At 40.7% G+C, this 15,074-nt stretch overlaps 1 protein-coding gene across 2 annotated transcripts in view; it reads left to right on the top strand.

Annotated features, from left to right (window-relative positions):
- The window catches only part of PID1 (phosphotyrosine interaction domain containing 1), an 89,907-nt gene extending 77,418 nt beyond the window's left edge, over nucleotides 1–12,489 (top strand). For both annotated transcript variants that reach the window (XM_033150335.1, XM_033150334.1), the window contains one exon: nucleotides 10,502–12,489. In XM_033150335.1, the coding sequence (XP_033006226.1) occupies nucleotides 10,502–10,978 (477 nt within the window). In that variant the 3' untranslated portion in view covers nucleotides 10,979–12,489. The remainder of the gene's footprint in view (nucleotides 1–10,501) is intronic.
- Nucleotides 12,490–15,074: the final 2,585 nt, after the last annotated feature.

Here is a 15,074-nt window from a genome sequence, read left to right as displayed (position 1 = left end):
AGCCGCTTTGAGACTCCTTCGGGTAGTGAAAAGCGGGATATCAAATCCAAACTCTTCTTCTTCTTCTCCCTCCGCTTTCCTCCCTCTTTCCTTTACCAAAGCAGAGGTGGCGCCATGTTCAATGAATGCACTCCATCTTAGCTCCAGACACAGCACACCAGTTGAAGACTGGTGCCTGGGCATGTGCTTTAGAATTCTGCCTTCTGCACATAATTTCTAAGATCAAACACTTTGTCAATAGATCCATGGTTGTTGTTTTTTAATTGTAAAATTTATGATGTAGCTATATATTATAGGTTTGTGTTCACATAGATTCTGCTAAAAGAGATACAAAGCCTATTATTGCTGTTCTCCAATTACAACCATCCAGTCCAGTACAACAGTTGAGTGCAGAACTGAATGCCAGTGCAAAGCTGGGAGTAGACAGGGAACAGGAGCACTGTGGGTTTCTTGTACTATATTGTGTTAAAGCAGACAAACCCTTTAATACTGGCGATGCAATTAGTGATTCACGCAGTAACAAAATCAAAAAGATGGGTCCCTGCCATGAGGAGTTTACAATCTAAGCTTCAGCACTGGAGGAGATAGGAAGGGGAAATAACAAGGGCTGCATGTGAGCAAATAAGCTACGTGTACTTAATTAAGTTTTGTTGCAGCTGGGAACCAAATTTGATTTGTTTCAACAATTTATAGTTTACCCATTTGGCAAGGCACTCTAAGCAACTGAAAAGACAAATGTAAGCATTCACATATACAGATCAAAGCAATAAATTAAATCTGGAAGCCTGAGTTTCAACTCCTAGGTGCCAGAATCAAATGTGTGGGAGCTAACCTTGTGACCCCAATCCAAGCAAAATTAGTAATAATGACCAAGCCGCAATGAAAGCAGGAGGAATTAATTTGGCTGTCAGGAAGGGAAAGAGGTTTAATCTCCCTTAACCCCTTTAAGTGTTTTTTGTCAACTTACATCTCCATGTTGAACCTGAAATCAAAGTTGCACTCATTTAAATTTTCTTCTAAGAACTGTGATACAGTACCCATGACAAAGAGCTGGGCCCAAAAACTATGAGTGAATATGTTTATTTCTTGGTTTGCCTGCCTATTCCATTTGTATCCTGTCCTCCTTCCCATGAGATAAGGTTGCTGACATGGAGGTGGGCTTTTTCAGTGAATGTGATACATTCCCTGCTGAAATAAGAGACACCCCATCTGTGTTGGCATTCTGTTAGCTCTTGAAGACACACCTGGTTGACCTCTTTATCCGAGTCTCATGTTTTAATTGCTGCGTTGTTTTAATGACACTTATTACTGCACCACAGCATATTGCTTCCATTAATGCCACTGAACAGGAGTCGTCCATCCCCACCTCACCCCTCACCCCCCGCACCATCTTCTGAATTTGCTTCTCCAGGAAGGAATGGAACCACTGCAAAACAGTGCCTCCAAGTCCTCTCCCAGCAACGCAGCCTGGAAGGATACCATATAGTCAATGATATTGAAAGCCACCAAGAGATCCAGCAGAACCAACAGGAACACACTCCCACCTGTCCAGTTCTTGGCGTAAGTCATCCACCAAGGTGACCAAAGCCATCTCTGTCCCATAACCAGGCCTGGAACCAGATTGAAATGGATCTAGATAATCAGTCTCCTCCAGAGACCTCTGGAGCTGAGCTGCCAGCACATGCTCTAGTACCATATTTTCTATTTCTTCTGTGTAGTAAGTGATCCTAATTCCGCAAAGAGTTTTGATCCAATATGACACTTGTATTCTTAAAACACCTTGCAAGAATTCCACAACCAGCAGGCACTAAAGGAAGGGTTAAAAGTCAGTGCTTTCCATGCAGCAGATCTCAGGTCCATGGCCCAGCATCTTCAAGTAGGGCTGGGAATGTCCCCTGGTGAGCCACTGCTAGTTGGTGTAGAATTGTAGACAATACTGAGCTTCTTCATAAGGCAGCCTCCTATTTTCACTAAGGAACTCAGCAGACAGTGGCCCATGGTCCAGCTGTAGTACATATTCTACCTTTTGCCCATTCAGTGTGTCTAGCATTGTGTATGTCTGGTTTTGTCCTCTCTACAACAAATAGTAAAATACCCAATTACAACAGAATGGCCTGAAAGCAGCCTTGTTGTTAGCAAGGCTTTCTAAGGCCCATTTGACTTCACTCTCCAGGATGTCTGGCTCAAGGTCAGCAACCACACTACCTGGGGTGTATGAGACCTCTATATCTTTCTGGTATAGTTCCTCTGTGTATTCTTGCCACCTCTTCTTGATGTCTTCTGCTTCTGTTAGGTCCTTTCCACTTTTGTCCTTAATTGTGGTATTCTTTGTACGAAATGTTCCTTTCATATCTCCAATTTTCTTGAACAGATCTCTGGTTTTTCCCATTCTGTTATTTTCCTCTATTTCTTTGCATTGCTCGTTTAGAAAGGCCCTCTTGTCTCTCCTTGCTATTCTTTGGAAATCTGCATTCAATTTCCTGTATCTTTCACTATCTCCCTCGCATTTTGCTTGCCTTCTCTCCCCCGCTATTTTTAAGGCCTCATTGGACAGCCACTTTGCTTTCTTGCATTTCTTTTTCATTGGGATGGTTTTCGTTGCTGCCTCCTGTATAATGTTACGAGCCTCCATCCACAGTTCTTCAGGCACTCTATCCACCAAATCTAAGTCCTTAAACCTGTTTTTCACTTCAACTGTGTATTCATAAGGAATTTGATTTAGATTGTATCTTACTGGCCCAGTGGTTTTTCCTACTTTCTTCAGTTTAAGCTGGAATTTTGCTATAAGAAGCTGATGATCAGAGCCACAGTCAGCTCCAGGTCTTGTTTTTGCTGAGTGTATAGAGCTTCTCCATCTTTGGCTGCAGAGAATATAATCAATCTGATTTCGATGTTGCCCATCTGGTGATGTCCATGTGTAGAGTCGTCTCTTGTGTTGTTGGAAAAGAGTGTTTGTGATGACCAGCTTGTTCTCCTGACAGAACTCTATTAGCCTTTGCCCTGCTTCATTTTGAACTCCAAGGCCAAACTTGCCAGTTGTTCCTTTTATCTCTTGACTCCCTACTTTAGCATTCCAATCCCCTATAATGAGAAGAACATCCTTCTTTGGTGTCATTTCTATAAGGTGTTGTAAGTCTTCATAGAATTGATCAATTTCAGTTTCTTCAGCACTGGAAGTTGGTGCATAAACTTGGATTACTGTGGACTCAGCTAGTCTGGTAAAGAAAAAGTGATTTATATGCGTTGTATTGCGATATAACATTGTACCACCAGATGGCGACATGGAGTCCTGTCTTTCTCTAACTGTTTTCCCTGTTTAATTTTACAACACTAAACACTTCTTTGATGTGTTTAGATCCAGCCTATATGTAGTGATTGCCTTTGGGAGTTTTGTTTTGTTTTTTTAAACTCATGATTTCATGGAAAAAGTTATGCAGGTGTTGCAAATAATAGGTGGAAACCACTGGCACAAACAGGTGGAATCTGTGGCAGCCGCATACAGAACAGGAGGGTTCTATGGGCCTGATGATTTAAAATTTTAATCGGAAGACTTTAGGGAAGACTCACTGGGGATCATGGGAATTAAAAACTACAGAAAAGCAGAGTTTAAAGCAATAGTCTAAAAGCAGCAGAGAAAACACTTAAAACAGCTTCCAAGAAATTGAAACCATTTCACCAAAATCCTGCTCAAAAAGGAAAGTCTTATATTGTGGTTAGAGGCCAATAGAGTGGTCAGCAAGGCAGGCTTCTCTTAGGAGGGTGTGCTAAAGCCTAGGCACAGCTTCTGAAAAGGTATCTGAGGCATTTTTGGGACACACAAGAGACTCTCTGTCAAAGATCAGAATAAAGAGGCATGATTCATAGTCAGGTCTGTCTTCTAGCCTCTCTTAGTTATGTTCTGCTGAGAGCTCAGCAGTGTGGAAGCAAAACCACATGAAGCCACAAACCCTTCACATATTACTTGCATTGGACATGCAAAGCACATAGAATGCATCTTCTGGGCTATACCTCTGCCCCCATCCCCAGTGATGTGTGGCTGCCTCCTCTACTGTCCACATATTAGCATTGATGACAGAAGCAGGAAGGCCTACAAATGTAGACTTCCCCACATCCTGGAACTCAGTCATGCAGGGTTCCATGACCCTAGAGTAGTCTGCTCAAAGGCTTTCCATCCTTCTCAGGTGGTGGGACAGGGCAGGGAGGGTGGAGCCATGCATGAGCAATAATATTTACCAAAGGATTCCCCCTTCACCTCTACCACTGGGACTTGGGGTAGGCGCCCTCAAAATCGCAGGCCTATGCCAATGAGCCCCCTCTGCCCCTCAAGTTCTGGCCTGTGTATGAGTGGTTGTAGGGCCAAGGGTGCAGCCTCACAGTCCCTTTCCACACCCTTTGCTTTTTCACGTGACTAATGCAAAAAGGAGGCCACAGAAATGCTACATAGGTATTGTAGTGTGAGTTACGGTCATCCTCTGTTTGTCAAACATATTGCAAACAGGTTGATTTTGATGCAAAAATCATGTTATTGTTTAAATTAATAGCAAATTCTCATTGATTTCATTTAGGTTGAAATTGTGCCCTAAGTCTCTGTAAGCCAAATACCCTTTTCACCAATCCTGGTGAAAAGAACAACAACAAACGCTCTAGATACTGCAGTCTTTTTGCAGATTGCACCTTGAGTCAAATATTCATACTCTGTTACAAGGTTTACATGAGAAATGAAATCTTCCTTGACATGGATTTTGCTTTCCCCCTAAAGGTTAGCATATTCACATGCACCTAATAACTATTACTAGTTGAAAGTGCAGCTGTGTTTGAGATCATTGTAGAAGCTTGCCAGTAGGGAAAAGACTTGGATAGAAAATCCCATTTGACAGGAGAAAGGGCAGAAAGAATATAGACAACTTTAGTATGCCAGGAAAGTTGCGTGGGATGCCTTCTTTTTACACACCCTTTCAAAAACTATATGGAGATCTCAACCTACAGGATATAATAAAGCAATATTTTCATATGCGGAGAACAGTGAGATAATAAAAAGCTCTTTATTACTGAAATTTAATAAAATGCTGTTTAGGTGTGCCCCCCTCAGTTTCCTTTATCATACGACACCTATCATCTACTAAACCTACTAAGAGATGGTACAATAGACAAATCATCTCTCAGATTCTCAAAGAAGTCAGTGAGAGACTTGACTGTTCGCTCACATGAAATTGGCATTGGTTGTACACCAAGTCTGATGACTTGGACTTTATACTGGATCTCTTTCTGAGAAGTGTGATACAAAACAAAGCAGTCCACCGTTGCCACCCTCCACTGACGGTCCTACTCCGTTGAATTATGACTTTTGGTTCCAACAGTACCATTAGGCAGAGAGATCGCTGGGGAGGGCAGCAATGGGATCATCTAGATATTCCCATTCTCCTGAGCTGGTGCCCCAGCATCAACACTAATGCCTTGTTGCTGGCCCATGCTAGCTGGCTCAGCGAGTTTTCTCCCAATGCATCACAATCAGCACTGTTGCAGAGGAGAAATCTTGGCTGAGTGGGCAGGCAGATGCATCCGGTACAGGCCACCCACTCCAGCTGGCATGCCCTGTCTTGCTTTGCTCGTGTGACACACACTGCCATCATGTCTGCAATGCAGCATTTGTTGGAGGGAGCAGGGGGCAGGAGGAGCAGGAAGTAACTGATGGCAAGGTGTTGGAATACAGAGCTGTGTGTGCCATGCAACCTGCCCTATGCTCCCCAGCTCATGTGCTGCATTTGAGTGTGGATGAGGATGCTGTCTGGTTACCCAAGTGAAAGCAGATTCAACTGCCAGTCTGAGCGGTTATTGTATGTGGGATGGAGAAGGGAAACAACTTATTTTGCTTCTTCTCTGGAAGCAAAAGTGTATTGCAAGGGCTCTGGTTTTATATTTATATATAGCTGGATTGCCTTGTGCAATTGCTTGTCGTACTGAACCAAACACCTGTGGGTGTTGGGGAATTGGATATCATACACTTTGGATGATTCTCCTACCTGGTGACTATTAAATTGTGCAGGTTTCTGTCGTTTTTACTGGTTTTGAAGAATTAATCCTGCTAAGACGCAGTGCTCAATATTATTTTATGGTGTGTTGATAGAATATATGTATAACACATGGATACTTTATGTGTTTTGTGCTTTTAAAAAAGTATTCCCTCGCTATATGAAATTCATTCGTAAGAACAAAGCATTACAGAAATCAGCAATGTTGGCTTATAAAATACTAGCAGCCTCATACTTGGCACTGCTTGGGAATTCTAAGAAACCAAAATAAGACATAGAAATCAGTGAAATTTTGAAAAGATTCTGACCACAATATGGATTCAAAATGGCTTCCAATTGCAGGTAAACATAGACCAAAACTTGCTCTTTGGAACAGGTGCATGCAGCATGTAGCTGTTTGAATGCCTTCTTGCAAACAGTCCTGGACTTCCCTTTACAAAGTTAACGTGCCTCTCATTTGACTAAGTACAACCTGAACCTGAGTATAGACTTCACACATTAAGGCTTGTGTTTGTGTACAAAATAACAATGACAAGTGGGGTAAAAAAAAAAGCTTTATTTTTCTGTCTGTTGTATAGTATACAAAATAAAAATATTGCTACTTCAGGACAGTGGAGTTTGCTTCGGTTCTTGAAGCAATGAGGTTGGGTTAGTAAAAAACTAGGACTTGGCAAAACATAAGTAAAAACAAATATTTTATTTTAAATAGTGGTGATGGGGGAGTTCCTTTGAATATAAGAGTGACCAGACTGGATCAATCCAAAGGTCATCTAGTCCATTATCCTGCTTTCCACAATGTCACCAGATGCATCAAGAAGCTTATACACAGGGTATGAGGCCAAGAACCCGGTTCTGTTGTTCTTCTCTCTTCCTTCAGCATATTCAAAGGTAGACGTCATCCAAACCTGGAGATGGAAAGCTTGTAGTCATACCTTGGATCCCGAACGCCTTGCGAATCGGACGTTTTGGCTTCTGAACGCCACAAACCTGGAAGTGAGTGTTCCGGTTTGTGAACGCTCTTTGGAACCTGAACATCCGACGCAGTTTCCATGGCTTCTGATTGGCTGCAGGAGCCGCACCTTGGTTGCCGAACATTTTGGAAGTCAAACAGACTTCCGGAATGGATTCCGTTTGACTTCTGAGGTACGACTGTATATGGAATATACAAGTATATAGCCAGTACTGTATATAGAACCTCCAGGTTCATAGACTGTCTCCCTCTGAATAACCTGAAGTTGTGGAGGCTAACAACAGGAAAGGGCTTTGGGTCTCAAACCCTGCTTTGATTAAACACACTTAAAAGGGTGTGCAAGCCAGTGGCCAGCACCACATGATGTGCTGCGTGAAGAAAATATTTCTCTTTTGAACCTACTGCTGCCTTTCAATTTCACTGGAAGATCCAGATTTCTGATGTTACAGAAAAGATAAAAATCTGTGGTAACATGCAAACATTTGCAACTTATAATTTCTTATATACTCAATCTGTGCCGTGCCATCCCTTGTATGCTTACTCAGAATTAAGTCCCACTATGTTCAGTGTAAGAGCCGTATGCTGCATAAGATCGCCAAAATGTTTCTTGCTTGTGTTTCAGAATTTTGAAACTCTACAGGCTCAAAAGTAAAAAAGTAAAAAAAAAATTGTAGTCCACAAAACCTTATGCCTTAATAAATATTTTAGTCTGTTAAGATACCTGAAGACTAATTTTGTGGTACTTTATTTCATGTGCTTCTTTTGGGGAGAAGCTGCCTTATTTTGGCAATCGGACCAGCCAGCCCCACTGCCTTACCCTGGCCTGGCCTCTGAGGACTGAGTCCTCCATGGTCAACAATTGTCATGGACTTCCAGTGCATACTGCTGTTTGTGGTATCAAACTTCTTTTGGGTAACTCATGTAAGAATGAAATGTATGAGATTGGCTCTGCAGAGAATAAGCTGAAGGTTACAAACATGGCAGTTTATAGATTTATCTTATTTTCTAAACTATAGACTCGAAAACCTGCAACAACTTCAGCATCTGTGAGACTGTTTGGAGGGGGCAGGAAGAGAACCGCTTGAACTCTTAGTAACACCATAAGGCTATGGAAGCTTAATTGATTGGAGTAGCGATAGGAAATAAAGGTCCAGAGCCTTGTTAATAATTTTATCTGTTGCAATTCCCTGGGTTGCCCCAAATATAAGATGCTTATAGGTGTGACGTTATAGAAGACTTCTTAAGGCTTTTCATTTTGTGATTTCCTTGCATTTTGGCAGAGAGGGAATGAACCAGGATGGATTTCCAATAATATTTTGTAAGCTTATTCTTTAATTATTTGGGTCTCTGAGTGTAACACAAACAACTCCTGCAGAAATTCTGAGAGTTGTTTTCATGCTGAGGCCTTGCATGTTACATTAGTATTTAATGATTTTGCACAATGTAAACACATTGCTGTTCAAAGCTATTTTTATAACGAGGAACTTTTTAAAGCCAAAAAAATAGAAAAGGAAAATTTATAGTGAACTCTTACAGCAGTTAGTTGCTTGGGATGTGGAATGAGTAGACCCCATAAAAAAGAGTAGCAATACTAAACATTATGCTAATTACATGAATGTAATTAACGTGCACATTTTTAATATAGTAGCCTCTTTCTGCTTCTGCTGTGGTCTGACAAAAATTGCTTCTCCAAAAATGTTGTTTGCATTTCAGGGGATTTTTTTCAGGGACAGAAAAATTCCCCTCCTCTCCCCTAATGGTCCCAAAACTACCCTAGCATCACAAAGGCTGCTGTTTACTTAACCCAAAAAACACATTAACTGTACTTGCACAATTATAGTGTCATGTTTGGTTCAAACCCATATGGCCTGGCAAATCATATTTGGAGGCTGCCACAATGTTAGACTTAAATAGCTTAGGAATGGCCCAAGTGAGGTTACTTTTTGTCACCCTCACTTTGCACAAAAATGTTATTTGTAACTCACTGTTAAAGAATATGATTTCAAAATTTGGCCAAGACTGGATAGGTAAATGATGCCAACCACTTCCCACTAGCACAAACCTCTTCCAGAGATGAAGCAGAACTCTTGGCCATGCATGTATCTCTGTGCCCAGCTCTTGTTCTATCTATACCATTCTCTTTCAACCCCTTTTGACCCTCTCTCCTCCAGCACCAGCTATGGCTCTATTTCCTTTCCACATTGCTTTCAGAACTCCCAGTTAACTCTGTCATATGCAGCACCTGCTGCTACTTCACTGCTTCCCCTAAGATTCTGGCACCCTAAGCAACTGCTTAGGTCGACTTTGTAACTAACTAGTTCCAAACTATATATTTTAGAGTTGTGAACTGGGGTGTAGTAGTAGTAGTAGTAGTAGTAGTAGTAGTAGTAATTTATTTCTACCCTGCTCATCTGGTTATTTTTACCGATCATATTTTAATTTGAGATGTTGAAAAAGACAACACAATGTACATAATAATAAATATTAGCATCTGTAGAGCACTTTTAACATCATGCTGTGATTTTTATAACAACCCTGTGAAGTGGATGAGTATTATCCCCATATTGTAAAGACTGAAAGAGAGCAGTTTGCCAGAGACCCGCCTAATGGGTTTCTACCTGGTGGCAGAAACAAGAACTGAACCATGAGCATTCAGATTTGCAGGTCTTTGTAGCTTGTTTAGGCATTACCTCTGAACACAGAATGCCAGCAGGAGTAGGAGACATAGAGCTGTGTATGCCATCCCCACTTGGTCTGACCTTCCCACGTTGAGTGAGAGGCTCTGAAGGGGGTCTCTATGTGTGTTTGACTATCTTCAAACCTTCCCACTCAGTTCCTCATACTTTTATTAGGATTCCCTGTTCAAGCATAATGCCTGACTAAGCATGTCTTAGGCTGCATTCCTAAAACACTTCCCAAGTAAGTGCAAACCCTCTTGAACTCATTGAGCCTTGCTTCTGATTAAACATGCACAACATTGTATAATTAACTCACTGTGTTACACCAGTTCACTTGGAATGTATTATTTTAGCACTATTACAGGAATAAAATTTGAGAGCTAGTAGGAACAGTGTTTATCTTCTGTTGTACTTCTACATTTAGAAGCAATCATTGGAAGATAGGCAGACATAAGTTCAGACTTGAAAATGCTGCTTCAGATATTTGTATTCTTGTATGATATGTACATAAGCCTAATTGGAAGACAAAATGGGCACATTTTGATCATTGCAAAACTAATATGGATGAACTCAGTAGCTTAATCTTCAGCTTTTTAATAGAATTGTTAGATGATGCAATATTTGGATGTACTGTAAATTTAGTAGTTCTAATTCAATCACCTAGGCTTTGAAAATCCCAAGCTAAAAATTGCTTGAGCTGAGATAGGTCTACAATTTTCAAGTGATGCTAATGGTGTTCTGTGTAAAGATCACAACATGTTGAAATTGAAATTCCAAAGACTTCCGTTGACAAACTTTCTTTTCCTTTCTATCTCTTTTCTTAGGTTACATATTTGGGTAAAGTTTCCACAACAGGGATGCAGTTTTTGTCAGGTTGCACGGAGAAACCAGTCATTGAGTTGTGGAAGAAGCACACGCTTGCCAGAGAGGACGTCTTCCCAGCTAATGCCCTTCTGGAAATCCGCCCCTTCCAAGTTTGGCTTCATCATCTGGACCTCAAAGGAGAGGCCACTGTCCACATGGATACCTTTCAAGTTGCACGTATTGCTTACTGCACTGCCGACCACAATGTCAGCCCAAACATTTTTGCTTGGGTTTATCGGGAGATCAATGATGATTTGTCCTACCAAATGGACTGCCATGCCGTGGAGTGCGAGAGCAAGTTAGAGGCCAAGAAGTTGGCTCATGCCATGATGGAGGCCTTTAAGAAGACTTTCCATAGCATGAAGAGCGATGGACGGATCCACAGGAATAGCTCATCTGAAGAAATGTCTCAAGAATTGGAATCTGACGACGGCTGACTTGAACTCATAATTGGTTAAGCAATAGCAGAAAATGGCCCTGGGAATAGAAGCATATAGATAAATAAGCAACAGTTCAATGTGGGAGTGATGGGGCACCCAACATGTGACTGATCAGCTTTTCAACATAAAGAAGCAATTCAGTAAATTCCCTAAAATATATGCATCTTTATAATAACTGCACCACATTGAAATCTGCTGCTGCTGTTTAAAAATGTGACAAAACATTTCTACTTGTGTTTCCATTTTACCTTCAACCGCAGCTTCCGGCCCCATTTTGACCCTTACAGTTCAGGCTCGTCTCATAAAGATAATAAATTATTTCAGTTTGCTTGTTGAAACAACTCAACAATTCTAATGATAGAATCCGCTAGGATTTGTTGCTAGAGTCTTAATACAGTTGCAAATGGGATCCATTTCTAGAGAGTAAATACAATTTGGTGGCCTACTGCTAATCCTGTTGACTGTCTCCAGATTGAAGTAGCTACCTGCAGTCTTTTATATTAATAGCCTGAAAATCTACATTAACTCACATTTCACAGTTTGAATATTCAAAGATGCTTATATTTACACACTATAATCATATGCTATATTTTATTTTACCTTTTTAATGTACCTGCAGCCACTCATTTTTCACTTTAGCCCTATAGTTTTTAAATACAAACTTGCAGGGATACCAGAAGGCAGGGTGGGGAGCTGGGGGACCTGATTGTGAGCTGTTTTTGAATGCCTGGGATGATCGAACCACTGCTGAAGATTGTGAGAGATTGTAATTTGGTAATTAATGATAAACTTTGGTAATTAAGCAGTATATAAATAGCTTCAAAATAAAGATCCTGGATAGTTAATAGTTAAGCTGCCTCACATGCTTTCCCTCAGTTCTGGCATGGCATGAGACCCTTAGTTCCACAGCAGTCTTGACACCAGCTATGTCCATATTGCCCCCACTTCCTTGGGTATCATTTCTTATGTCCAGTTTGATCACAGGGTGTCTTACAATGGAAAGGGATCAGGTTTGAAAGCAAATTATTTGTTGTGATTCAAAACCTCCTACTAATATTTCCAGAACCCTTTTCTGGTCACAGATGAAAGGGTTCATGACTTGAGAAAGTTGTTTATTTGTTTCTTTTTTTAAAATAATGTTCAAAGGCCAAGTGCTGATTAATAGGTTGCAGATAACGCTGCTCCTTTATACATATAGTCTTGTTCATAAATCGTGGTAATGTTAGGGGCACGAGGGCACCTTACAGAAGCCTTAAAAGAAAGCTAATCAAAGCAGATAGCTCTAGCAGTCTGTTCCATTGTGTGTGAATATGTATACTTTGTATGTTTGTGTGAGTGTGTGTATGTGTGTCTGCGTGTGCGATCAGTGTCACAGCATGTAGATTGATCATGGGAACATACTGAGGAGGACTTGCACCTCTTGAAAATAATATGCTTATTGCTTTCCAATGTATGTAAACTATTCTGCAATGTAAAGGAATTCATACTTTAATAAAAAAAGGTTTGAATCAAAGATAAATAATTTTAGGTGTACATTCCTGTTTTATTTCAAATACACAATGGGGGGGATCCTGGTGAGTACCTGCAGACAGAAAAATCACGGAATAGAAAAATAACAAAAATATGTAAGCAGCATTCCACCAAAAAATAAAAATAAAAAACCGATTGAGGCCTTTTGAAAGTCTGGGAAGAATATAAAGGTACCTAGGGCTGAAAACATTCAAATTGCCTCCAAGTTTTTAGGGTTTGGTTTGTGTTCTCATTCCCCAAATGGAGTACCATAATGAAACCAGCAAATGGTTCTGAGCTGAGATTTTAAGAGAGGAAGCCCTTTGATCATCATGAAACAAGGCTGTGTTTTGACCACAGGTACTTCCAGTGCTGCACTTTCTGACATCAAAAGTGAGATTGCAATTAATAATGACTGTGTGCCTTTTCAAGGACCCTACAGATTTAATTCTAGTGGGTAAAATATTAACAAGCCACCAAGATACTGAAAGAATACCATTATAGTTGCTCAAACACCACTTCTGTTATTCTGCCTTCTGGATTATAGATATTTTCTGGGTCATTTACTTTCCTGTAAAAAACAAAACAAAATACCACCATCAGGAATCACAAATTATACTTCACAGCAAGTACCTGAACCAAATCCCGTGCCAGTGAATAAATTGATTTCCCATAATGTGGGGGACTAATTGTGCATTCCTAATATATTTCAGTCAACATATTTTTTAAAAGCAAACACATCTAGGCCTTTGGGCCATAGCTCTTAGCTTGATATTCATCTGTTTATGCCAGACATCAGGGAGAGACCAACCTCCATTTATCACATTCTCCTGAGCTTTAGGATGACAATATGCTGGCATGGCCACCACATTTTTTCCTTAAGACGTTGTCCTTAGCATGGAAACAATTGGACTTTGAAGTTAAATATGCTGAGGTACTTTCTGGGTTGCAAAATGTGTGCAGATTTGTGATGGGTTGCCTCTCCTGGCTCACCTCTTAATGAGCTTGGCTTTCCCTAACTTTCTCAGAAAGCTCTTGGAAACCATCAAGTGGTAGTGGCTGCTGTTGATTTTTAACCAAGAATTTTCCAAGGAAGCTTGGAATGTTGTCCTCACTGCCAACATTTCCCAATGGTCTGTACCTTTTCTAAGCAAACATGCCCCCCTGGGATCCTGTGAGATGAAGGATGGTATAAAAATTCAATCAACTGATTGATTCATCTGAAGGTTTAACCCATAGCAGAGAAAGCAAGATGTGGACACAGATGCTTTCTACATTTCATCCTGAATGCCTGGATACTCTTGGGCATTCACTGCTGCTTTACAGTATGAGAATTGTAGTTTCCCCTTGTGCTTCAGGGAACTGGGCCAGCAGACAATGCATTTCAGCTATTTGTTCTTGGAGGAATAAATATGTTTCAGGCGCCAACTAGGAGAGCTGTGAGCCCACTATGAGTTGGAACTGAAACCAGTGGAGTTGGGACTTTGATTTGACTTTGGAAGGGTAGAAGAACACTATGCCATTATGAGTCATCCACCTCACTCCAAACTTCAAATTATGTGAAAGGCAGATTTCAGGATAGATATGCCTAGCTTAATAATGGATTTGCAATAATGGATGGGGCAAACATAAATGCCCCATGCGTGAGTCCCTAGCTGACTCCAGCTGTAGCCATAGTTTGTGCTATGGCTTACTGCCTGCAGTTTGTTTTGGGGAGACAAACCATGAGCTTGGGTTCAGTTGTAAAGCTAACCCAAACCATGACTTATCTCATAAGGAGCACAGGACCAGAGGGGGAGCAAAAAAGTCTACTCTCCCAGATTCTTCCTGTTACTTTGTTATGGTTTGGTTTAGCATTATGTGTGAACTGGGTCAGTATCTCAGTAAGACAGAGCATGCATACAGCCATGCAAGCTGGGGGAAAGAGCAAGTTTTTACCTTAAAAGGAGAAGGAAAGTAGTTTGCCTGTTTAAACTACTTCCTTTTTTCGATTTACAAAATAGCACATCCACTATATCAGATGCGTCCCAGTTCCTCCCCCCCCCCTCGTTTCGAAGTTCCAACATTTCTTCTTTGATCAATCTAGGATATGGCTTTGTATTTGCATAAAGATCAAGACTGGGTCATGATTGTCTTTCATTTTCTGCATAAATTTAAGAAGCTTCTCAAGTGTCTGCCTGTTGTTTCATGTAGCAGATTTATGACTTCAGGACCCTGGGCATTCAGATAAGAGCATACCCCTAGAGCTGAGAAGCTGTGCAGATATAAAAATAATTTACAAACGAAATTTTCCACACTGCTGTAACTCATCTTGTTTTCATAAAGGTCAGTCTTTTTACTAAGATAATTAGAAGATTTTTTCCCTTTGATGCACTGGTTACAATTAATCACTTCTAATTTTCCTTATCAGTTTATTCTTTTCTCCCACCCCACTCTACCCTGCAAGAACCCAGCCCAAAGGCTTTCTTTTCCACACTTCATTTGAGAAAGTTTGCTTTATAAAGTTGTCTGGGTAAGTAAACTACCAAAACACACTCTTCAATTTTTGCAATGAAAATGCTTAGCTAGATTCTTTGCATTTATA

The sequence above is a fragment of the Lacerta agilis genome, chromosome 5, assembly GCF_009819535.1.
Source record: "Lacerta agilis isolate rLacAgi1 chromosome 5, rLacAgi1.pri, whole genome shotgun sequence".
Lineage (NCBI taxonomy): Eukaryota > Metazoa > Chordata > Lepidosauria > Squamata > Lacertidae > Lacerta > Lacerta agilis.
Note: the sequence above shows the minus strand (reverse complement) of the source record. Positions and strands in the feature narration are given on the sequence as shown.